This window comes from Vulpes lagopus, chromosome 20, assembly GCF_018345385.1.
Source record: "Vulpes lagopus strain Blue_001 chromosome 20, ASM1834538v1, whole genome shotgun sequence".
NCBI classification, from domain to species: Eukaryota; Metazoa; Chordata; class Mammalia; order Carnivora; family Canidae; genus Vulpes; species Vulpes lagopus.
In genome coordinates, this window is record NC_054843.1 from 7848700 (window position 1) to 7875130 (window position 26431).

The window sequence follows — 26431 nt, forward strand, 5'->3', positions numbered from 1 at the left end:
CAGAGAGAGAGGCAGAGAGAGAGGCAGAGACACAGGCAGAGGGAGAAGCAGGCTCCATGCAGGGAGCCCGATGAGGGACTCGATCCTGGGTCTCCAGGATCACGCCCTGGGCTGCAGGCGGCGCCAAACCGCTGCAGCCACCGACACTGCCTTTATCCCTCATTTCTTTTTTTTTTTTAATTTTTATTTATTTATGATAGTCACACACACACACACACACACACACACACACACACACACACAGAGAGAGAGGCAGGCGCTAAACCACTGCGCCACCCAGGGATCCCTTAGCCCTCATTTCTTAAGGAAGGTAGCAATACCTTAATAATATCAAGCTCAAAAAGCTTAACTGCTTCCTAGATTTTCCTGAACTCTTTACTCCATTATTTTATCCACCCCACTAAGACTTGTTAACTTATCACTGGACTTATAAGATGCTAAACATCCACATCCATCAACAAAGGAACAATAAGATCAAATAATTATACTACTCCTTGTCAAATGTTTAACTTCACCCTTATCCATGAGAGATACCAAGACCTCCGGGGATGCCTGAAACCACAGACAGTACTGAACCCTATATATACTGTTTTGTTCCTACACATACATACCTGTGATAAAGTTTAAGTTATAAATTAGGCATAATAAGAAATTAACAGCAGCAATTAATAATAAAATAGAACAGTTATAATAATACTGTTACAAAAGTTATGCGACTGTGGTGTCTCTCTCAAAATATCTTATTGCACTGTACTCATCCTTCTTGTGATGATGTGAAATGATAAAACACCTACATGATGAGATGAAGTGAGGTGAGTGACACAGGCATGTGATCTAATGTTAGGCTACTACTGACCTTCTGACAATATGTCAGAAGGAGGATCATGGGCTTCTAGACAGGGGTTGCTTGTGGGTAAAGTGAAACCCTGAAAAGCGAAACTAAGAATAAGGTAGGAGTACTGTGTATCTTAGAATTCACGATAAAAGACTGGCTGAAAAAAAAAAAAAAGACTGGCTGGGGGGCGCCTGGGTGGCTCAGCTGGGTTAGGCGGCCAACTTTTGGTTTCAGCTCAGGTCATGGTCTCATTGGCCGTAAGATCAAGCTGGCATCAGTCTCCATGCTCAGCTTGAAGAGTTTTTCTTCCTCTGCCCTACCTCCACTCATGCACACACATGCATATGTGTGTATGTGTCTCTTTCTCTCTCTCAAATAAATAAATTAGTAAAAAAAAAAAAAAATTATGGCTGGAAATTTTATAGGTCCTATTAGCATATACCAGGTCAGTTTTAGAAACAGAAAATACCTATATTAAGCAGCTCAAACTGACAAAACCCATAATAATTAGAATTCTAAATTTAATAATTAAAAACACTCAGTTAAACTTTGTGTAATACATGACAAAGGCTGTAAACCCAGGTTTGTGAGCCAATAAATGATTCCTTTAATAAGCACAAGGGACACAAATTCAACAACTGAGATCTTTAACTGGCAGCTTCGTATAAAATACTATTTGTAGGAATGTTAAACTACTTACTCATACAGAGTTGAACATTTTTGTTTTGGGTTAATGTCCCACAGCTTTTTATTACGGACAACATATTCACTACTGTGCTGCTCATAGATAGCTTCAAATTCTTCTACATCTTGCCGAAGGTGGTCAGGTACCACAAATGGCCCTGCAGAATTTGAATTGCGTCTGCTGATAAAAAAACAACTTTGTGAATCATAAACTTTTAAGGTGATCCAGAATATTTAAACTGAAATAAATATAAAGACAGCAACATATTACTTAGCTTTACAATACAAAAAAATACTATCAGAAAATTATATGTAGAAAAGTTATCCTTCCATAACTACATATATACGTATTATGTATGTGTATATGCATGTTGTATGTATATGTGTGTGTGTGTGTGTGTGTGTGTGTATATATATGCCTGACCACTGGGTAAGTACCTTTAAGTAACTACCTATTCTTGCTCCCAAGAGCAAATTTTTTGAAACTCCTTATTTTAAAAGTATCAATGTTACATTAATTTATAACTTGTTACAGTGAAAAATGGAAGATTGTAACTGCTATTAAGTTAAAGTGAGATTGAGACACTTAAAATAAAAAGACTTTTTTTCTAAAATATAAAATTCTAACATTCTAAAGAGATGTGGTAGTTCAAGTGTGAGTTCTAAAACCAGACTGCTGGGTTTAATTCCTTGGCTCTGCTATTTAGAAGCTTCAGGTTTGGGGGCACATCATTCAACTATACTGTGTGTAAGAAGTCTCTTTATCTATAAAATGGACATAATAACAGTACTTACTCCTAGGGTGGAGGAGTGGATTCAATGAGTTTATATACGTAAAACCAATGAAATAGTAAATGACATATAAACGTTGTCTAAGAATAAGCCTATTATTATTTTAACAAAATAATTCTTCCACTTAAAAGAATCCATGAAAATAACTGTGTAAAAGCAGTTGTTATGACAACTCCTTTAAAAAATGAGAAAAAAAATCTGTGGATTTCTAGTCTGTATGGGAATTAGACATCAAAAAGTCACTGCTACTCACTACTTATTTCTTTCTATGCCTATCCATATCCTGAAAACTTAATTTCAACACCCAGACACCACTGAAAATCACTCATATCTAAGGTTAAACCACAACGTCATATACAGTTTCCAAAACATCTTCCTCTCCTATTATTACAGCAAATATGCTAGTAATTGTCAATAGGACATTCTCTTCACTGAATATTTCAAGTACTATTTTCTAGGATTTTCCCACAGTATCTTGTGCATAGTAAGTTCCTAGACTTATCTAATGAATGCCGTTAGACCAATGATTTTAATTTAGTTTGTATGAATTCCTAATGAGGACAAGCCTTGCTATAAATTCAACCAAGATGGATCACATCAGGTTGTTATAACAGATGTACATCTTTGGAGAGTGAAATTAGGGAAATAAAATACAAGTTTAAATTACATTAAATTAGCACCACTTGCTAAGTTAACACAGGAGTTAAAATGAAGCAAAACATTTTAATTATACTTACTTATGTTCTTCACCCGAAGTGATAGTCTCATTATTTGGTGTTACAGAAGCTGTCCCAGACCCCACCAACATAGGCTAGTTTAAAAGACAGAAAAATGAAAATGATTTTCTATCTTAAAATCCCATGAAAAAAATTAGCATTAAAACAGATGAATGCTTATATAAATACACAAACTGCCAATATATAAGACTTATCTAAATTTTTTTTGTAAACAGGAACACATAGTAATAAAAGTTTCAACAACTACAAATAGGCCCAAATTAACATTTAGGCCTCAAAAAAATTTTTTAATGTCAAAGATAAAAAGACAAGTTTTAGTGGAATTTAGAAACAGCTGCTCTCATCCTCTAATATTTGTTTCCTGCCTCAACTCTTGCCCTCTTGTCTGATCCCCTACACATGTGAGAGCCAAGGAGAATCCATAGTAAAACAAACAGCACGATATTTATCTCATGGGCTTGGAACAAATCTTTAGATTAAATATTTAAAAAGTCTTGCTCTAAAAATGCTTCAAAATATCCTCCAAAATTGGTTAATTCTAATTTATATATTCAATTATTTTATGCAAGAATATAGAAAATATACCTTTGAATCTTTTGGCTTCTTTTTCTTGCCTTTATTTTTTATCTTGGCGGAATTAAACTGGAAAAATGGTGGGGGAAAAACAATGAAAACTCAAATAACAGCAGTACAAAGCTCCAAATAAAGATATCATACTGGTTTCAGCCACAAGTTGAATATACATAACAAAAGTAACAAAACTGCTAAACAAAAGTAACATTTAGAATGTCAGCCCTGGTGTTATGATTTATAATAGAAAATAACAGCTCAATAACAAAGGTGTAATAACTAAAATTGCCCCAACATTTTAAAACTCATTTGTAAGGTTTATGTTATTTCAAGTAATTAATCAGTCTTTTAGAGTAATTCCAGTTTTTTTTTTTTTTTTAATTTATTTATGATAGTCACAGAGAGAGAGAGAGAGGCAGAGACACAGGCGGAGGGAGAAGCAGGCTCCATGCACCGGGAGCCTGATGTGGGATTCGATCCCGGGTCTCCAGGATTGCGCCCTGGGCCAAAGGCAGGCGCCAAACCGCTGCGCCACGCAGGGATCCCAGTAATTCCAGTTATATGCTACTAGTATTTTAATGACATTTCTTACTAAGCTAAGACCTTTTGACCTTCTACACGTGGCCAAACTTTGAGGCATAGTGGACTGACGAGACATTTAACTTCCCATGGCGAGCAGCCCCGGTGGCTCAGCAGTTTAGCGCTGCCTTCGGCCTAGGGCATGATCCTGGAGACCTAGGATCGAGTCCCATGTCGGGCTCCCTGCATGGAGCCTGTTTCTCCCTCTGCCTGTGTCTCTCATGAATGAATAAATAAAATTTATTAAAAAAAAACAAAAATTCCCATGGCTGTGTTACAGGTGTTTCCATACTTAGCTGGCAGTACTTAACAGCAGATTAAGACAAAATTTCAAGTACAGGTGGTCTGATCCTAAAGATCAGTAAATAAGCATCTGTTTGAAAACTGCCACAACCTACTAAGAAAAACTCTGGATTTATTTTAACTTTGGAGCCATTCAAAACAAAGTCTCTTTGTTTTCCTTACAGAACAAAACATTAAAATTTTAATTATTACAGATAACTTTTCATTTTTATGCCAGGAGATGACTCAGCAACTCATTCCCTATTTCTGAGATTAACATTTATTAGTTACAAAACTTTATGGACACTGTCTAATTTAAGCCTCTGAATTTGCTGACTATTGCTCTAAGAGAAAGACTGGGCATTAACTTTCTAATAAATTAGCATACATTAGCCAGAAATCCTCTAGACTTGGTTCTAGAATGCTAGCTGTGATGTAATAAACACTGGCCTGTGTACCCCTCTCTTCTTTGGCTAACACAGATTAGCACACTGAGGTTAAAGTGATCAAATAACTTACCGGCACATCGCCACTGTCTTGTTTCCTTAATACAGTACAGCGGCTGTCTGTAGGAAAACACCAGTGATTTGTGAGATGATGATAATTTTACACTGCCAAACACACTAAACCCTTAAAGAGAACCACTCCAGATACTACGATCATCAACTATGTTCTATTCCTTATTCGGCTTTGACACAAATGACACAAATGGCCAATTAAATGAAAAACAACCACAGATAATCACAAAATGTAAATCCAATTCAGCACAATTTGAATGCTTTCTATGTGTCAAACTCTATGCAAGGTGCCAAGAATACAGAAACGCATAGTACAATCCCTGCCATAGATAAACTTGTGTTCTTAACTTGTATTCTGCAAAAAAAAAAAAAAAAAAAAAAAAAAAAAAAACAGGCAAATACCTGCAACCCACTGTGCTACATGCCTCAATAAATACAACGGAAACAAAGCTGATGGAATAATAAAGTTTTTAAGGATAAAGGCCCAAGCAGAGGTCAGGGAGGGCTTGGTCTGGGGAAGCAGTATTAAAGTAAGACTTTAAATAAAGAAGCAAAGGAATAGGACGTGGCTGGAGAAAATGCATGAGCAAAGTCACAAGGCAGAAAAGCACAAGGAAGGTTTTGACATCTTCAAGAAGTTAGATGTATACACGGAGGGCAGATGGGGAGAGTGATGATAAACTCAGGTAGATAGTGTGAATTTAATGTGTAGGCAAAATGAAGTAAGTGTTTAACAGAATCATTATGGTGTCAGATGTTCCAGAAGAGTCACTAGTGGCAATGTAAGACGAAGATCTGGAGTGGGAAAGTCTAGAGGCATAGAGACCAGTTTGGAGGCTATTAGGATGGTCTAATCATGTAAAGATTACTAAGGCTCTGACATAGGGAAGTGGAGATGGACAGAAAGTACAAATCAAAGATACAGCTTACTGGAACACATGACAAAGTAGATATAGGGTAACGGGAAAAAGGAAGAATTGAGAATAATTTCAGGGTTTCCTGCTTAGATAGAAGATTTACAACCATGTTACTAGGAATAATCTAGGAAAAACAGATTTCTAGGGATATATAATAAGTGGGTTCAGCCACATTGCTCTTAAGAGACATTTTAGGGGAAAAAAAGGGGGGGGGTCTTAGCTGTCTACAAAGAAATACCAACAGAAAATTGTATGCAGAGTTCAGAAGAGAGGTTGGACCTCCAAATTATCATAGCACTGGTGACATTATTAAATACTTCTATTTACAAGATCAGTGGATTTTGAAGTTTTAAGAACTATAATCATCAATTTAAATGAAAAGAGATAAAACTGAAAATATCTAGGAAAATGGTGAGAAGCAGAGCTACTACTGAAGGGAAAATCTGTTGAGATGGCTGGTCATTTGGTTGGTGGCTTCTGACTAAAAGGAACAGTCACAGCCAGATGGACTGCACAGTTGAGTTACAGAAAAAAATTCACACTAAGAGGGTCTCCTTTTTAGTTATTTTGTTGTGTGATCCAAACATGCATCAGGCTTTATATTACCAGCAGCAGCAAACTGATGGCAATAAATTCAGGCTATCAAGTAGCACATCACTTCCAGTCATGAAGCTGTCCTAGAAAAATAAAGCCATCTGTATTTGAATGTGCTCCTTCCTAAGAAACACAAGTTTTTCAGTCCCTTATACATATGAATTCTGTAATATGTGATAGCTTTGTACAAAGCCAGACCTTTTAATGTGCCCTTTCAAAAAAAGCATGAAATTTAAAAGTCTAGCTCTGGACAGTCTGTAAAGCAGATGCTGAGGAATGCTGAAGAAGAAAAGGGGAGGGGGAGAGTTACCATAAGACATACATGTAGTACCAAAGATAAGAAGTTAAAATTAATTTAGAATCTAAGAATATTAGAATTCTGAAGCAAAGTGGGACCACACAGACCACTGGCTCCAAATCCTATCACTTCAACAATGAAGAAACTAAGATCCAAAAGAAGCTAAAGAATTAACTACTAGTTATCCTATTCTGCCAAACCTATTCTGGGCTCCATGCTGCTACCCAAACAGGTGACCTAACTCCCCTCAACCCTGTCTCGAAGCCCAGATGTCAACCTGTCCAACTACCTCCATGTTCACAGCTCGGACTCTAGCCCTGCATCGAAGCTTTATCTTCCCCAGGAAGAACACGAGAGCTTGATCCTCCATTTAAACCACCAGCACCCTTTCTGGACCTCTCTTACTGAGCTGATGCTCATAATAGTTAATGAATATTCACCTTATTCCTTTTTCTACAATATAAGGTTCCTGAGGGCAGGGGCTAGCATACGCATTTCTGAGTTCCTAGTTAACACCCAGCTCTGGAGGGGACCTTGAAGCAGTAGTAAAAACAAAGTTTTTAGTGAGGTGAATTAGAGAAGAAGCTGGGCCACAGCCGACTTCCTGATCTCCCAATTCTAAGCTCTTCTCACCACAACAGATGTGCTATTTCTAGATTCTGCAAACATCACCTCCTCTGCAGGGCAATGTATTCTTGAAGGTTACAAATTAAACCATTTACTAATAAATTCTGTCCATTTAATATGCAATTTTGGCATGATACTGTCAATGTATCTAAGATGAGAATACTAGGTGTGTAATCAGTGTAACACACCCCTATGAGCACCCTACCACTTAGCTCAACAGAGTAAAAACGTTTTATAACATCAAAGAAAAAATAATCACTATTTTTAATCACTAACTTTTCCAAATAAGCTGGCTGTACCATAATAATTCTCACTATTTTGTCAAGTATTAAATAAGCTAGATCCTTCACAGATTTGTACCCCCCCCCAGCCCAGATATAATATAAATTGAAATTCAGGCCACACACCCATTATGTCAAAGAACTCATCTAGAGCATTGTGTAGCGCTGGGAACTTGTCTCTATGCTCTTCTAGCAGCCATATTAAACACCGTGCTTCCTTCACTGATGTTGGCTCACAGAAATAATCAAGTTGCTTTCCTTCTATAGAGGCTAGTTTATGACCATATTTCTCATTCCAGAGAAAAGTCATGATGCTAAAATCAAGCTCCTTAAGAGAGGCTCCATAACGAGAAAAAAAAGGTCCTGTGGCATCTAAACCTGTAAATAAAAACAAAATCCAAATCAGAAAAAAGGAAAATCATTTAGCATAAAATCACATTCAATCCTACATCTCTGAAAGCAGTTCAGTTATAGTTTGCTGACATTTTCAGTGAAAACACATACCTGAATACAAACTTGTTCAAGTTATTTTGCATTTTAGGAATACCACTTAACATCGACAGACTAATTACAACAGTTCTTATCTATTAGTTGAACAAGGTGGGCCAAAGTCTTCTTATATAATAGCTCATATATTATAAGCTTCTACAGCCATTTTTATTAGACTTAGGCAGTAAAAGCAAAGCATTAAATTCCTGTAAAAATGTAACAACTTTTTCACGAATACAAAAAGATTTTCACTCTACTTCACTCTACTTAGTACAAACTAGCAAAATTTTAGTGCTTTTCTACATATATTCCATAGTAACAAAACATTAATAATATGCAAATGATTCCAAATACCTTTAAAACAACACCTCCATTAATGGCTCCTTATCCCCCTCCAAAAATCAGGATGGTCACTATTCCCACTTTTATTCCAACTTCTAACAAACCAGAAAAAGAAGTAGCTGCAACCTCATACCACTGCTACTGAAGGGATGGCGAGCCCCTACCCTTACTAACATAGCCACCAAAAGGCAAAGACTATCTCTAGTCTATCTTCCCACCTGCCTCAAATATAGTACAGTAGCCTCTTATGCCAGTCATGGTTTCTCAGTCAGCATATGAAGCGGACTATTGAGTCAGAATTAACCTGGATGGCTGTTTCCTCCAGATGAAACAGTTACCTTGCAGAGGTCATGTTGCATGAAAAATGTGCTCATTGAAGGGAAGGCAAAAGATCACTTCTAGTATTAAAATGATACTCTCTCCCCAATCCCTCATATAAACTGACGTCTCATGTTAAATATGTACGTGATGTGACCCTATAGGACGATTTTTTTTATTGAGAAGGAAGTAAAATTCCAGGAATTGGAAATTACTTGCCTTTAATAAATAAATATGAGCTTTACACCAGGGACATAGTACAGCCTTAGTAATTAACATGCCGTAAGTCATTTTAAAACTTTAACTAGAAACTGCAATTTTAGGGACACCTGGGTGGCTCAGAGGTTGGGTGGCTGCCTTTGGCTCTGGTCGTGACCTTGGGATTCAGGATCGAGTCCCGCATCAGGCTCCCTGTGGAGGGCCTTCTTCTCCCCCCGCCTATGTCTCTGCCTCTCTCTCTCTCCCCCCGCACCCCTGTGTCTCTCATGAATAAATAAATGTCTTAAAAAAAAAAAAAAAAGAAACTGCAACTTTAAATAGTATGCATATACTTATTAAAAGAATACCAGAATACCTTTATCAGAAAGGTATATCATTTATAACAAAATGATCCATCAGTGAGCTACAAGGCTCAAATGCTACCCTTTACCTGAGAGAACAGTGACAGGCACTCTTGCCTGGGTAAGCATAACCAGAAAGCCTACTTCTCCTGAGTCTATCTTCCAGAGCAGATTAAAATTAAGAATAACATAATAATTTACTTGGATTTTTAACAGACCCTGATGACAACCTTAGCACTTAAGAGTGGTTTTCTGGGACCAGAAACCTGTGCAGATCTGTGCTTAAAGCAGCAACACTTAGTTATCAACTATGCCAAGCTTGCTACCACCTTACATGGTTTCTACTGACAGAAATTTATCAATATATTCTCTCAAATTCCAGAATTCTAAGAGCTCCATGTCCCTAAAAATTCCGGCAGGTTGGGGAGACTTTCAGAGGCCTGGCTGGCTCGCTCTTTGGACTGCTCCACTATTGCTCCTGCTGGCCTTGTGTACCACAACTACCAACTGAATCATCTACCTAGTCCAAGGCCAGTTACCACCATGGTCACCAAGATAAACAGCGCTCTGGTAGGTACTCAAGAGAAATCTCAATCTAATGTTAGACAACAACTCTATCTGTGGCAGCTTTTAGTCCCTGCATGGCCCTGGGCAAAGAGCCAGCTTGGGTCTTCCTCTACCACATTAGGAAAATTAGGAACAGTAGCAGAGTTCTATAATCTTGTGATTCAACCTCAAAGTATTTTCCTCACAGTCCTTAGATACAGATTTGCCTTCAGTGATCCTAAGCAGTTTGTTCCGTCCACTCTTCCAAGTTTTCTAAGGATTCTGACTACAGAACTGCACAATCCCAGAGGGCACTCAAACAACTGCCTCCAGAAGGTATTATTTACTCATGATTCTGCCTTGTATTTACTTAGTTTACACATTTACAAATAGTTTAGCAAACTACAGGACTAGATTTTATGACTAAACTTTTTCATGTTTATACTTTTTTGAAAAGTGTACTGTAACCTATCTATAAAATAACCTAAGTTGTGAGTTGGGAGGAAACAGTATTTTTAACCATACAACTCTGTAGTCCTACTCTTTAAAAAATCATCGATGATAATAGAAAAACAAAAAGGGGATCTGAGGCCAATGTCCACCCTTCTACTGAGTTATATAGGCTCTAGAGTTCAGTGGCGTACCAAAGCTGTTAAGTTTCTGGATCCAAGCGGCTAATTTTGGCTCCACTTCTTTAAGTTCGCTCAAAACATGCAGAAATATCCTAGTCTTTACTCTATTCTTTTCTTGAATCAAGTGACGAATGACGTAGTCCACTGCTTCATTTAGAAAATTTCTGCTAGAAAAACAGGTTGTGTAGTCTTCTGTGCTTAAAACCTTCCAAGAAAGCAATTCTTTGAGAAGCTTGGAAGTGTTCAGAATACCAGATTTTATCTTGTCAGCGTACTGCTTTATGCACTGCAGAATTCTGTCGTCAAGGAACTGGCAACTCTGAACACTGTCTACAGTTTCTAAGGATAAATAAAAATGGTTAAAGTCAGCAATGTACCAATTTGCAAAGATATAAACTGAGAAAGAATATGGTATTACATAATAACATAAAATATTGTTCAGAGGGATTCTTAATGTCTCAAATAAACTCAAGAAATTTTAAATTTGGAATATACTTAACAATACCTTTGACAAGATACAAAGCTCACATTAAATCAAACATCAAAAGTATCTTACCTCCTTCACTCTGTACCACTCATGCAATATCTAAAAACTTAGTTCCTTTAAAGTAAGGTTACTTTCCTCAACAACCCTAACCCAGCCTCATCACTACCTATACTTCACATTCAATAAGAATAAGAATGCAAAGCATTTTTTCTGGAGTTGAAGGGATCATTAGTTATGAATTCAATTAATATTTGGCAGTTATTGTTATGTTATTTATCTAATTGTTGGATCCTAAACCAAACATGGTGTTGATTCCAAACTGGAAAATTTCTCCGAAGTTTATCTTTCCAACCCAGGCATCTCCCTAATAGATGGCCATTTAGCTTCTAAATGCAAAGTTAAAACACAAACAAGAAGCATGCAAAGTTAAAACACAAACATTCACCAGAGACTTCTATAGTAGGAAAGATAATTGTGACTTATTTGTGAAACACTAATGGAATACTAAGTAAAAAATAAAAACAAGAGGAAGTATTTCATTTTGGGAACAGCCATCACAGTAGAAAATAAAAAAGAATAATTTCCTTCAACTGAAAACTAAAACCAGTCCTGGAGATGTAATGCACAGCATGGTGACTACAGCTAATAATACTACATTGTGGGGCTCCTGGGTGGCTCAGTTGGTTGGGTCAAGTGTCCGACTCTTAATCTCAGCTCAGGTCTTGATCTCAGGGTCATGAGTTCAAGCCCTGCATTGAGCTCCATGCTGGGTGTGGAGTTTACCTTAAAAAATAATACTATATTACAAATTTGAAAGTAGCTAAAAGAGTGGATCTTCAAAGTTCTTGTCATAAGAAAAAAAAATTCTGGGGGGTGCCTGAGTCACTCAGTGGTTGAGCGTCTGCCTTCAGCACATGGCGTGATCCCGGAGTTCCGGGATCACGTCCCACATAAGGCTCCCTGTGAGGAGCCTGCTTCTCCTTCTGCCTATGTCTCTGTCTTCTCTCTTTGTCTCTCATGAAAAATACAATCTTAAAAAAAATTCTGTAACTACGTATTGTGATAGATGTTAATTGGACTTACTATGGTGATTATTTTACAATATATACGAATATGCAATATATACATCACAGTGTACACCTGAAACTCATAAAATGTTATGTCCTTAAAAAAAAAAAAAAAAAAAAAGACCTGAAGAAAAAAACCTGAAAGTAAATATACTCACAGGAACAGTATAATCACATACCCAGGGTGATCGGGGAATAATGACAAGATGAACATAAAACAGAAAGCTGGGCTATGTAATCTCTACAGCTTCTTTATGAACTGTGCGCAGGACTGAATGAAGGACTATATCTGAATGCAGGACTTTATCAGATAATTAGGAGCTAACTCACGTTCAATGTCTTAGAACCTAAATCTGCACAATGGAGTTCATAGAGCACTATCAAATACACAATATGCATGTCAGCTATTATTTCCACCTTCACTTCTGTGATAAACAAACTGACGGAGAGTTCGCTCCAAGTTAGTGCAACTGCTATCATTTGTGCACTGGGATTCTGAATCCCTGTGTACACACTGCTTCCAAACTTGATGCTCTTAACACCAATTTTTCCCCATCTCAGAGCAACACAAAAAAGTGATGGTACTAAAATACTAATTGAAATCTAAACTTCAATTCAGTAACAACACAATATCCAGTAAGAGAGGTATTTATGTTTATACTTTTAGGCTAGAATATATTACTCTCATTGTGCCTTTAACTTCCACATACCTTTCTGCTCTTCAGTTTTGGGTGGATTACTTTCCCTTAGGTCCTCTTCCATTCTTTCTTGTGCTAATTTTTTTGCTTCTTTTTTTTGGATCTTTCTCTTCAATTTTTTGTCTTCTTTCAGTCTTAGCTTCTCTAGGCTGATAAGCATTTACAATTAGTGATAATCCACCTTTGTCATAAACTCAATTAACTACCTTCTTTTGCCTATTACAGAAACCATTCTTTAAGTAGTAAACTAGAAAGTTTCCCTTTTAATTTAGAACTTGGCCTGCATCTTCTCTTTAATATCAAAACTGTTGATACATGTTCAGTAAAATTAGGATACTTATTTCATGAAAGCAAGAACTCAATGACTAACTTATAAATCAAGGGTGGCACACACATATTGTACAAATATTATTTCCATGTATGTAAGTTACTGCTTAGGGTAAATAAAAATAGTAAAAATTATCCTGCAACATAATACATATGTACACTCATTTCAAAGAAAGATCCCACCGTAAAATATTATTTTCACATCTCAATAATGGCCCACAACACTGGAATTTGGTTGATATGGTTTACAGTAAATTCTCTTCAACAAATAATTCTGCTCATCTTTTCTTGTTTTTTTCTTGGTCACAAATGATGAAAAAAATCACTTCTTAGAATAGAGGACAAGAAGCAGAACCAAAAAGAAGAGAGGCAGCCTGGGTGGCTCAGCAGTTTAGCACCTGCCTGCGGCCCAGGGCATGATCCTGGGGACCTGGGATCAAGTCCCACATCGGGCTCCCTGCGTGGAGTCTGCTTCTCCCTCCGCCTGTGTCTCTGCCTCTCTCTCTCTGTGTCTCTCGTGAATAAATAAAGATCTTTAAAACATTTTTTAAAAGAAGAAGAAGAAAAAAAAAAGGATTGGGATTATTTGACCTAAACAATAATATATAAAAGTGAATAATTTTGACAGTATATTGAGTTTTTCGGGGTGAGAAATAGTCATTGGTTCAAAAATATCTGAAGAGAGAGAAAAAAGAAAAAAGAAAAATGCTTTTTGAATTAAAGTTTAAACAGCTGAGAGCTAAATAGATAAATTTTATCTAAATGCCAAAGCTGGGCAGCCCGGGTTTAGTTCTGCCTTCAGCCCAGGTTGTGATCCTGGAGACCTGGGATCAAGTCCCGTGTCGGGCTCCCTGCATGGAGCCTGCTTCTCCCTCTGCCTGTGTCTCTGCCTCTCTCTCTCTCTCTCTCTCTCTCCGTGTCTCTCTTATGAATAAATAAATAAAATCTTAAAAAAAAAATGCCAAAGCTATTGGGCAGCCCCAGTGGCGCAGTGGTTTAGCACCGCCTGCAGCCTGGGGTGTGATCCTGGAAACCCGGGATCGAGTCCCACGTCGGGCTCCCTGCATGGAGCCTGCCTGTGACTCTGTCTCGCTCGCTCTCTCTATGAATAAATAAAATCTTTTATAAATAAATAAATAAATAAATAAATAAATAAATAAATGCCAAAGCTATTAATCAAACATGTCACTTCATAGCATCAAGTGTCATAATTTTACTAAAAATTCAACCACCAAATAATGCTTCTTATTCAAGCTTTTAGTAGTATTTAACATTCTAGGTTAGTTCTCTTTAAGTTTTAAATACCCGTAAAATTCACTTAAACATCACTTATTTGGGTATGTGTATACAGCCAATTTTAAAAAAGCATAATTCAGAAATCTGCATTTAATTGAATTATATTCCAGGAATAGACATCATTAAACTACTGATTGATTGTTAAAAATCTTACCTAGAACATTTCTGTTTCAGAATAGGTCTTGGAGGAACCTTTTCTTTTATGACCTTGTGTTCAAACTTTAAATAAAACAAAGACATCCAAAATTTGTCTCATACTCCCATGACATAAAGCACAAAACCACAAGTAACAAGCAGTCAGAAGCACATAGAGTCAAGGTCCAATTTGATAGAGAACAGAGATGATGTTCTGACCCAGACAAAAGCTCAGAAAATTTTAGCAAAGCAATTTACTAAAAAGAGGAACAAGAATAGACACACTTTAGGAAGCTCAAAACAAAAAAACAAACAAAACAAAACAAAACAAAAACCCTAAGAGTAAGCAGATCGAATAAACTACAAATACCATTAGAACAACCCACTCCTCATATCCCATATAGTAAAGTGAAAAGTAATCCTTCAAAACTGTCTTCCCCTTCCCTAGGAATTTCACCCTCATTAATACCCAAAAGTTTACTGGGGATTAAGAAAACAAGATTATAAAAAAGAGTACAAACAGTAAAACTAAAATGTAAAAAGTCTCCCCTTTTATGAAATAAAAGAATGTGAGAATCCTTCATTGCAAAGATACATTCTGACATTCTATATTTTCTTAAGTAACTTTTTTTCCTGGAAAACACAAGATCCAAATTATAAAACTTCTACCCATTTAAATCATACTTAAAAGTAACAAACATTTTGGTTAACAATTTGGTAATATTTTCCCTCTATTCAATACTTACTTCACATTTAACTTGACCACCACTGCTGAAAATGATAATCTTAGAAATGATTCCTTCACAGTCAGGGGTAAGACAAATTCCTTGTAGAAAATCCTATTTGATTAAAAAAACAAGTGCTATATCTCAGAATAAATCTATATAATGTATACTGTTTTAACCATCAGTAACAGTTAAAATACATCTAAAACATTCTTTATGGAGGCACTAAAAGTTCCTGCTCCTTGTCTTCTGACTTTCGGAGCCTCCCTTGTAGAATATACTTCCAGCTGTAAGGCTGACCAAGTGACTTGCTTAGGTCAATGCAGAGTGAGCGGACATAATGTAAACTGTGTCCATGCAAAAGCTTTAAGAAAACTGAATGGACTGGCCATTGCTCTTTACCCTCTGCCACAAGAACATGTTCCAGTCACTCTTTAGCCTCAATTCAGAAACAAAGAATACAGCTACATAGACTAGTGCTGCTATGGCCCAACCCTGGCCCACAGCTGCAGACCTCTAGGACAATCAACGTAAGCAAGAAATGAACTTTTCTTATTATAAATCACGAGATACTTGAGTTGTGTATTAGTTCAGTATATCCTAGTACAAACTGACTAATTTACAGAGAGTATTTCAACCCACAAGAATGGTTAAAACCACTATGGGAGCATGTGTAAAGTAACTAGAGAAACTGAGTTAATGTAAGACATAGCAAAAGTGACTGACTCAATGGCAACAATTCCTTGGTCATATCATTGTATCTTTAGTTAACTATGTGAAAATGCATAAAATATGAGAATCTATTTCTACCAACCTTAAATAATTCCTCTGGCTAACAAACATCTAACACTAGCACATTACTCTTTTTTCCACACAAGAATAGGGGCTTATATGAGGCTAAGCAGTGTACAAAAAAATGTTTTTAAGTTCATAGCTTATAGCAATCAGAAACAAATGAATGCAAGTAAGATTATCAAGTTGAGCTTTCTCTCAAAGTAGATCTAGCTAGTGGTAATTAACGTTATTACCTTACTAATTAAGGAAAACCACAATGAGAAGTGGCAGTACTAAATTTAACTTACTTTTTAGTACAAATTATTTCATCAAATTTGGTAGAAAATAAAAAATTTGAGACCCCAATTCTACATCAGAACGTTAACATCAGACATTTAAACTTTTATTTTGGGGGCACCTGGGTGGCTCAGTGGTTGAGTGTCTGCCTTTGGCTCAGATCATGATCCAGGATCCTGGGATTGAGTCCCACATCAGGGTACCTGAAGGGAGTCTGCTTCTCCTTCTGCCTATGTCTCTGCTTCAAACTCTGTCTCTCTCATGAATAAATAAATAAAATCTTTACAAAAAATTAAACTTTTATTTTTGATCGTAAGATTCCCAATGTAAAAACTGGTTAAACAATTTATTAAAGGCCTCTATGGTTACTGCCCTATGCCAATATAAAATAAAAACAAGAACTGATTTTCTACTTTATCATTAAAGTTTTAATTTAAAACATTTTAGTTATGCTTAGAATGCACAGAAACGAATTTATATTTACTTAAAACTTTTAAAATTAAAGATCCTCAAGGAAAAAAAAATCAGCACACAATAAGAATACTACAAAATTCAGACTATTTTGTGAACTTACCTTGTCAATTTTATCATTAAAAGTTGTTGTTTTCAACTTTTTCCAACAGTTCATGTGAAATTCTATTTTACAGTACTGGCAGCAGCTGATTCGTATAAAACCCTAGGGGGTTTAAAACAATGTTTAATAAACATTTAAAGGTATCTACACATACATAATGTCTTTCACAATCACAACACACATATTAAGATCAAGAGAGAACTGTCGGCATTCACCTGGCAAATGTAACTAGATAATATCACACTCTCTCTCCTAAGTACAATCCTTCTATTCCCCTAAATGCTAGAGACAGAGAACTTGACTGACATGCTTATTTCCATAGTATACAGCTGCATTATCCTTTACAATATTAAATATTTTATAGACATTATTCATCTGATCTACTAACCAGGGAGAGTAGACAGTTACCGTCTTCTTGAATAAAGTAAGGCCCAGTAACTCAATTAAATGGCAGACCTGGTTTTAGACTTAGGTTCCCAGAAGCTAATTCAAAGTCAAAACAGCCTTTAAATTTCTGGTCTCAAATTTTACAAAAAATTAGAATTGCAACCAATCAGAGATAACAGAGATAACAATCTCATTTTCTTTCCTGTGCCTCTAAGAAATAGGGAAGTTATATAAACAGTGGCTAGAAAGGGGAAACAGAATTAGCTAGCCTGACATCTTAGGTCATACTGTCCCTGTCCTCAGTGTTTAGTGACTCTGGGTCCCCACATGAGATGATGCAGACCTACAGAAGTCCAGGGGATATGACAGACAAGAGGACATCAAACTCCTGACAGCAGAAAACTTGGGTACCTCCAATTAGAGAATTTGTTCTGAATCCACTTTAAGGCACAATTCTGCAAGTTACTGTCCTACTGTACATTCATTATGTACCTTAAAGTCTGGATCAGTTATATATATCTGGATTTTGGAATATCCACGACACTTCTGATAGCAACAAATGGCATCTGGCACTGGAGGGAACCTGCATTCTTCAATAAATTTCTCTAACAGCATCTAAACAAAAATAAAAACAGTATTACAACATTAATTTGTCAATAAAAATGCTTATGATTTCAATAACTTCTTGCCATCAAAGTATTTTCAGCATAGGAATGATTAAATGTTTTTTTAGTGAAGAATAAACTACATATAATTTCTTTTTAGAAGGAGGCTGATACATGGGGCACCTGGGTGGTTCAGCTGGTTAAGTGCCTGACTCTTGATTTTGGCTCAGGTCATGATCTCAGGGTCATGAGATTAAGCCCTACATTGGGCTCTGCACTGGGCACAAAGCCTGCTTGAGATTCTCTCTCTCTCTCTCAAAAAAAGGTTGATACAGAGGCCTATCCAGAGATAAAGTCAGAAAAAAAAGACTGAACAAAAAAGTTTCAGAATTTCAGAGTCAGAATCAAAATCTTATCCCATGTTATTATCATCAAGCCTCATTTCATAAGGTGTCAATCTTAGAAGTGTCCTTTAGGCACTCAGAGAGAGTTAAATGAGGTAGCATAACTGTTAAGAATTTACTCTTCTCCTCCTTCCCTATGTCACTTCACCTGGGATCCTACCACCTTCACGCATCTTGTACATTCCCTGGAGAATTATCCCACTACTACTGAAGCCCCCAAGACACTCGTGCCATGTTTCCAGTGCTGGCTTTTGTTATCAAGAGCTCCTCTGTCTCCATCCCAATCTACTATAAAGAGAACATGCAGTGATTTTTTCGAAAATAATTTTGTTGAGATATAATTCACATACCACTCAATCCACACATTTAAAATGTATATAGTTTAGTGGCTTTCAGTCTATTCACAATATTATACAACCAGTGCCTCAGTCCCAACTTAGAACAGTTTTATCGCCCAAAAAAAAACTCATTTCCTCCCAATCCCCAAGCCCCTCAAAACCACTAATCTATTTTTCTCTACATATAAATTTGCCTTTTCTGGAAATTTTAGATAAATACAATCATACATGTGGCCTTTTGTATCTGGCTTCTTTTAGCATGTTTTCAAGGTTCATCCATGCTGTAGTACTTGTCAGCATTTCATTACTCTTTATGGGCAAATAATATTCAATTGTATGGATAGGCCACTGTATGGTCTTATGAATAGTTTTATTTAACCATTCATCAGTTACTTGGACATGTGAGCTGTTCCCACTTTTTACCTGTTACGGATAATGTTGGTATAAACATTCACATGCACTGTTTTGTGAGAACATTTTCCTTTCTCTGTGTAAGTCTAGGAATGAAACTGCTGGGTCATATGGTAACTACATCTTTAACCTACTGAGGGGCTGCCAGACCATTTTACATGTCCAACACCAACATATGGGGTTCTGATTTCTCCACATCTTATCAACACTTCTGATTATCTTCCTTCTTGAGTATAGCCAATCTAGTGTGTGAAGTAGTATCTCATTATGGTTTTAACTTGCATTTCTCTGATAGCTAATGTTGTTGAACATCTTTCATATGCTTATTGGCTATTTGTAGAAATTCTTGGCAGGTATGTCTATTCAGATCCTTTGGCTACTTTTTCATTTATTTTTTTATTTTTCTAATTCTAGTATAATGGCTACTTGTAATTAAATTGTCTTTTTATTATTGAGTTTTAAGAGTTGACACCAGTGCTTTTAAAAGCTTTAGCCAAAAGCAAGTTCTGTATACATGCCAGGGTTCTCCAAAAGTAAAGGCCTATTCTAGTCAATCCACACATAATTTAGTTTTTCTAGAATTAGCAAAGCACCCTATGTCTCTGGATATGAGACCAAATTTATATGTTCCAGTCTTCAAGTGCCACCTTAATAATTATAGTCACTATGATGAAACAATAATGCTATACCTTTCTCTAAGTATAACCAGTAAATCATACTGCTTAATAAGGCATGCTGTGAAGTCAGAATGCCTAGATTCAATTTTCACCTCCACTACTTCTAGCCATTTAACCTTGAGCTCATCACTTAACCTCTCTAACTTAATCTTCCTCTTCAGTAAAATGAGAATAATCATAGTAATCATCCTGTAGGATGCTGTAAAGATTAAAAGTATGATAAATGGAAGCTGTGTGACTGACACACAGGAAATATTTAACAAATGTTAATGATTCTCACTTGTCTTTAAAGGGGAAACACACGTGGGGATGCTGAGGCTGGAGTGCCCCTACCTCTTTATCTTCTGATACCTGAGTCATCAGTGCAGATGGGCTTTTATATTTAATAAGAAGCTCTCTGCAGAAATAAATCGTTACCTTTATTTTCCCCGGCTGAGTCTCTTCAATAATCACATTACTTGTGGGCCAAGTTAACACTCCAGGAAGACGACAAATCAAGGTTCTTGCTTTCTCAAAATGATTAAGAGCTTCTAGAAATCTAAAGTTATAATTATGAAGAAAGAAGGTATTAAAGCTATGATAAGAATTTTAATTCCCCACAATAAAGTTACAGAAATTTCAAGTTTACTAGTAAGAGTACATGTGATAAATCACTGTACAGAAATATTCTTTTTTTTTTGTACAGAAATATTCTATGGAACCTGTAGTTTCTTTAAAAAAACAAAGGCATGTTGAATCACTATACTGCACACCTGAAACTAATATAACAGTGTACATTAACTAACTGTAATTAAAACAAAAACGTAAAGAAAAAAGAAGGCATTAATCACTGTTTGCTATAAAAATAATATAAATTAAACACAAATCTGCCTGGTCACCGACTTTATTATGGTAGGTGCATACTGGTCCTTTAAAGTTGTAATTTATTGCTTAAAGTTTCCAACAATTACAACAGAAAATTGAAGAATTTCGTTGTTCCATTTTTATGTTTCATTTACTAAGCTAATTAGATTCCTATAGAGAAATAACAACCTTTCACACTTCAACTAATTAATCATAAATAAATTCCTCTTTAAAAAAACTTTATTAGGACATCTGATCTGTAGTAAAGATCATTCTGTAAAAAAAAAAAAAGATCTTTTTGAAAAAATTCTAAAGAGATCATGTATACTAGACATAATTCTTCAACCATAAAGAAGTAAAGTATTCTAACAGAACAAATGGATATGTAAACTGTTTTAACTACATGAAATGTTTTGGTTCTGATTTATGTTTTTAAAAAATGTCAACAGATTCCTAAAATCCAACAAAAGAATATTAATACATTGGATTATAAAGTTAAATAAGTCTTTGTTTTATTCTCTTCAGACTAGAGAAGAAACGTTTCCTGCTTTCTCCAATCTTGAAAAATTTCCCAGTTTAAGAACTTTTTTTGCCAATGGATAAGAAAAACTCACCTGCCGAAAAGCTAGACCACCAACCACCATTAAGAGAACAGCAGGCCTTTACCAGAAACTGTGCATTGCAACAGCCAAAACCACCATTATCAGACACTGAACCCTACACCATACTATTTTGAAATTAAAATGTAAACTTTTCAAAATGGCACTTTTTAATCTACCATAATTCCTATGATGTTCCATATTTATGATACATCCCTAGATCTTATGAATAATTACATGTGACCACTACATTAAAAATGTATATCTTGGGGGATCCCTGGGTGGCTCGGCGGTTTAGCGCCTGCCTTTGGCCCAGGGCGCAATCCTGGAGTCCTGGGATTGAGTCCTGCGTCGGGCTCCCAGCATGGAGCCTGCTTCTCCCTTCTCCTGTGCCTTGCCCCGCACCCCCCATCATAAATAAATAAATCTTTTTAAAAAATGTATATCTTAAACAAGTTATGTTAAGCTTGAAATTAAATTCATTTGTTATTACTATACAGATGATTGCTAAATCCTCATTACCGCTCCCTCTATCTAATTCTAAATATAATTCAGCCTGGTCACACAGTAACTTCAGGAAGTAAAAGAACTTTCTTTAATCACTAAAAAATCTATAAAGAAGTTCTAGGCACATTCCAAAACTGGGTTCCCAAAGAGTCCCAAAGGTCTGATAACATTTTCCTTAGGAACACCTAGCTGGCTCAGTCAGAAAACCATGCAACTCTTGATCTCAGGGTCATAAGTTTGAGACCCAGGTTGGGTATAGAGATTATTTAAAAATAAAAATAAAAATAAAATAAAAATCTTAAAAAATTTTTTCTCTAAAAGGACAGATGAAAATTCAAGAATTAAAAGCTATAAAATGATATTCAATTAGTCAACAATTATTTCTTTATAAAGTAATCTCCCACATCTACCACTATATTGGGTGTAAGTACAGGAAGAGGGAGATTTTTGGTTTTCTTTTTATCACTACTGTTTTACAGTTAACGATACTGTTTTATCATGCCAAAAATACGGACTGCTTCACAAATTTGTGCGTAATCCTTGCACAAGGGGCATGCTAATCCTGTATCATTCTAATTTTAGTCTATGTGCTGCCCAAGCAAGCACAGAACAGGGGAGTTTTTTTTTAAAGTTCAATGTATAACCCTATCCCCCAAAGGGTCATACAGACTGGGAAGATAAGATATGAAACATTTGCAGAACAACCACATTCTAAACTTCGAGTAAGAATACCAACTACAGAAGAAGTTCAAAGAAGAGATTTTTATTTCTAATTCATGGTGTCTCTGAACAGATATGTATCTCATATTAAAACCATCTTCATATAGGTTTTGGGGGGAAATAAGTATTTTGGTAACCAAAAACATTATACAATCAGACTTGTAAAGCAGTAATTTATGTCCATTCAGTCACCATTTATAAGTGACATATACTAACAGAAAAAATACAAAATGCTTTGTGTCGAATCACCTTATTCCTAACTTTCTTATAAGATTCAAAATAAGGAAGTACTAGGAGCTGAACTGATTGGCCTTATTTTAATAATTAATATTGATTTAGAAATGCTGGCCTCCAAGCAAACATGGAAATAATAGTATCCCACAGAGAAGATAACAATGTAATTGCAGAAAAGGGATCTCCACAACATTAGACTTTAATGAATTTTCCACCCTGAGTGTAAAAGAGTACAGATTCTACTAACCTGTTCTTTTTCAAATATACTTTTCCAATTCCACAGTAGGCCAAACAATCAAGTCCCTCATTGGGGTAGTGTTCAATCATCCTCTTAAACTGGTTTTCAGCTTCAGATAATTCCTTCAGTAGCAATAAAAATAATGATCACTTAAACTACAAAAAAAACACTAGAACAGATTTTATCTGAAGGTTGGTTTTTTTGTGTAATATTACAAACAACTCTATATCCAAATATTTCTATGGCAAAATTAAACCTTCTGCATTTTATTTTCTTAGCAAATATACAAATTTTGACAACAGGATATACAGAGACACAACCAAAGTGATCTGGCTTGAGAATGAAAAGTTGGCATGGAACACATAAGACAACAAACCACACGAACATTTACTAATACACAGAGAGGGCCTGGTATGTGCTCATTAACACTAAAAGGTGTGAATTCATAGTAGAAGACTGACTAGACATATACACACCATGACATGTATCCTTACTACTGCTTTAACGAAAGCTTTTCATAGCTTAGAGTACATTCTTTTGAATATTCTCGACAGTGGAAACTTCTGCACATTTTGAATGAATGGTTTTGGAAAAAAATCCAAAGACACTTAGCTCAAGGCAATCCTGGAAACCCCACTGTGGGTGAAAAAAGATGTATCACTACAAAATGGGAGTTTCTAAGAAGCTTTGAGGCCAGTTCCAAAGGGAGCATTCCAAAAATGTTTTAAGCAAGAGCTGTAGTGGAGCAAATACATTGCTTACTTCTGGGGCTACTCGGAATGATGACATTCTTTTAAATGTCCAAGTTCTATCATATCTGTTTTTTCTTTTTTTAATCAGTCTCAGTAATTCAAAGTAAATAAAAAATTTAGTGAACTATTTCTTCTATTTTTTTTTAAGATTTTATTTATTTATCAATGAGAGACACACAGAGAGAGAGGCAGAGACACAGGCAGAGAGAGAAGCAGGCTTCACGCAGGAAGCCCCATGTGGGACTCGATCCCAGGACTCCAGGATTGCACCCTGGGCCAAAGGCAGGCGCTCAACTGCTGAGTCACCCAGGCATCTCTATTTCTTCTATTTTGATAAAGCAAAGTATGATAAGACATTTATTATCACTCTGCCAAGAATAGAAGAACTGAGATCATGAAGTTCTGTTTCCAACAAATGGAAGACATTCATCTGTCACAGCAAGAACAAGGAAAGAAGCATATAACAAGGAAAATGAACCTCAGACACTGTGGACCACACTGAGAGTAGAACCTAACAGATGACTGGATCCTTATTAGGTAACAGTTATGGTTACATCTTCATTTCCTCAAGGACACTTGAGCCCTAGTTGGCAGAAAGGATATATTATACCTGAGGTAATTCTAGAGCAATTTTAACTTTTATTAAAAACTAAAAGAAAACCATAGAAAGCAAAGTACAGCTGACTCTTGAACAATGCAGGGGTCATGCAACTAAAAATACAGGTATAACTTTTGATTCTCCAAAAACTTTACTACTAATAACCTACTTGACTGGAAGCCTTATCAATAACAGAGTGGATTAACACATATTTTATATATGTGGTATATACTGTATCCTTATAGTAAAGCAAGAGAAAAGAAAATCATAAAGAAAAAATACATTCACAGTACTGTACTATGTTTTTAAAAAAAAATCCATGTATAAGTAAGTGGACCCATGCAATTCAAACTCGTATCGTTCAAGGGTCAACTGTATAATACTGTGCAGTGCAGATAAGCTCACTTTCCAGGAGAGCCCGAAGAATCATGAGTAATGGAAACCATGTGTGCTCACACCTATACACTGATTGTGGTTGTGGGAAGCCTGCACTTCAGAAGATAATAAAATACCAAAACACTTAGCACCTAGAACTAACAGATCTTAACACAAAGTTGAAGTCTCCTTTCTTATCTCCCCAGGCCCATTCCTTCCATCACTAAACGCAACCGTTATCTTAAACTTGATGTTGGGCTAGCCTATGTTTTTTGTCACCTTTACAAGAGGCAGAGATAAGGGACGCCTGGGTAACTCAGTGGTTGAGCATCTGCCTCCGGCTCAGGTCGTGATCCTGAGGTCTCAGGATCAAGTGTCGTACTGGGCTCCCACAGGGACCCTGTTTCTCCCTCTGCCTATGTCTCTACCTCTCTCTGTGTGTCTCATGAATAAATAAATAAATCTTTAAAAAAAATTTTTTTTTTATTTTTTTTTATTTATGATGGTCACACACAGAGAGAGAGAGAGGCAGAGACACAGGCAGAGGGAGAAGCAGGCTCCATGCACCGGGAGCCTGATGTGGGACTCGATCCCGGGTCTCCAGGATCGCGCCCTGGGCCAAAGGCAGGCGCCAAATCGCTGCGCCACCCAGGGATCCCTAAATAAATAAATCTTAAAAAAAAAAAAAAGAGGCAGAGAGGTTATAAACAATGTATGCTATTGTTCCATATGTTTTCCAAATTGCACATAGTGTTATCACAACATTTATTATGTTCTGCAACTTGTCTTTTTCACTCAACCTATTTTCTTAAATCTATGATGCTACAATAGGCCTTTTACTTTTTATACAAGTAAAAAGATTCCTACTGGTCATCTGACACACCTTTTTTCTAATAGGATCACCAACTACATTTTCTTTTCAATAAAAACACCACAAATTAAACAGGTACTTCAGAAGAAATTATCAAGAAAATACACAAAAAGAATTAAGCCAAAGTGGCAAAATTTTTTACGTATCTTCTAAAATTAATGGCACATTTTAACTATTTATTATCTCTCTTACAAATCTTACCTCAGGCTGTCCTATTCCAAGGAGAGAAATAGCAAGTCCGTAGACTACTAAGACATAGTTAATCATGGCCAGGTTCAATTGCTGTCAATAAAAATGGTCCAGTTAAAAATGTGAACATAATTTTGCCCAATTTACATCATACTAACTTGTTAGCCACAACAGGAGAAAAAAAAAATGTAACGAAATCTCTCTAATCACTATGACTGAAACAAAGGCCAAACAGAATTAGAAAATATATTTTGCAAAGCTATAGTTATAATGAAATCATGTATTTAAAACACAGAAACATTGTCTCAGTTCCTTGAAGGTGTGGTTCACAGCAGATCAGAATAACTGAGTCATTTTCTTTTCATTGTAAGTAGGTACTAGTGATGGATTAAGACATTTGCTCTCTTACAATCTAGCATAAATTATATATCTATCTAATTCTTTCTGGATGAAAAGATGGAACTAACGCAAGTCCAAAACCTTGATTCAGTACTTTTGTAGGAGAAGCTAAGTATTCTAATGAACACCAAGTAGAGAAGGAGAGTCTAAACCTGGGTAATATACTAAGTGAAACCATAAAGGCTGAATCAGACAGAGCATTACAGCTTCTCACAACCTGGAGCAGATACAGCCAATCTGAGGTAGGACTAAGGTATGTTCATACAATAAAGTTAAAGCCTTGGTTCTCTTCTACATTCACCT

At 36.1% G+C, this 26431-nt stretch overlaps 1 protein-coding gene and 1 non-coding gene across 8 annotated transcripts in view; both read right to left on the reverse strand.

The window, feature by feature from the left end:
• Nucleotides 1-26431, reverse strand: part of TTC3 (tetratricopeptide repeat domain 3) — a 117890-nt gene that overhangs the window by 38573 nt on the left and 52886 nt on the right. For 6 of the 7 annotated variants that reach the window (XM_041735281.1, XM_041735279.1, XM_041735284.1 and 3 more), the window contains 14 exons: nt 25742-25822; nt 22954-23066; nt 20221-20341; nt 17861-17983; nt 16982-17083; nt 15358-15450; nt 14631-14695; nt 12866-13002; nt 10614-10940; nt 7841-8092; nt 4999-5045; nt 3634-3690; nt 3049-3122; nt 1536-1700 (listed from right to left, as the gene is read on the reverse strand). In XM_041735281.1, coding sequence (XP_041591215.1) covers nt 1536-1700; nt 3049-3122; nt 3634-3690; nt 4999-5045; nt 7841-8092; nt 10614-10940; nt 12866-13002; nt 14631-14695; nt 15358-15450; nt 16982-17083; nt 17861-17983; nt 20221-20341; nt 22954-23066; nt 25742-25822 — 1757 coding nt within the window. The remainder of the gene's footprint in view (nt 1-1535; nt 1701-3048; nt 3123-3633; nt 3691-4998; nt 5046-7840; nt 8093-10613; nt 10941-12865; nt 13003-14630; nt 14696-15357; nt 15451-16981; nt 17084-17860; nt 17984-20220; nt 20342-22953; nt 23067-25741; nt 25823-26431) is intronic. The other variant, XM_041735282.1, reaches the window with a different exon arrangement.
• On the reverse strand, nt 22256-22358 carry LOC121479613. Its single transcript, XR_005984772.1, has one exon. It is a non-coding gene; the product is annotated as a U6 spliceosomal RNA (small nuclear RNA).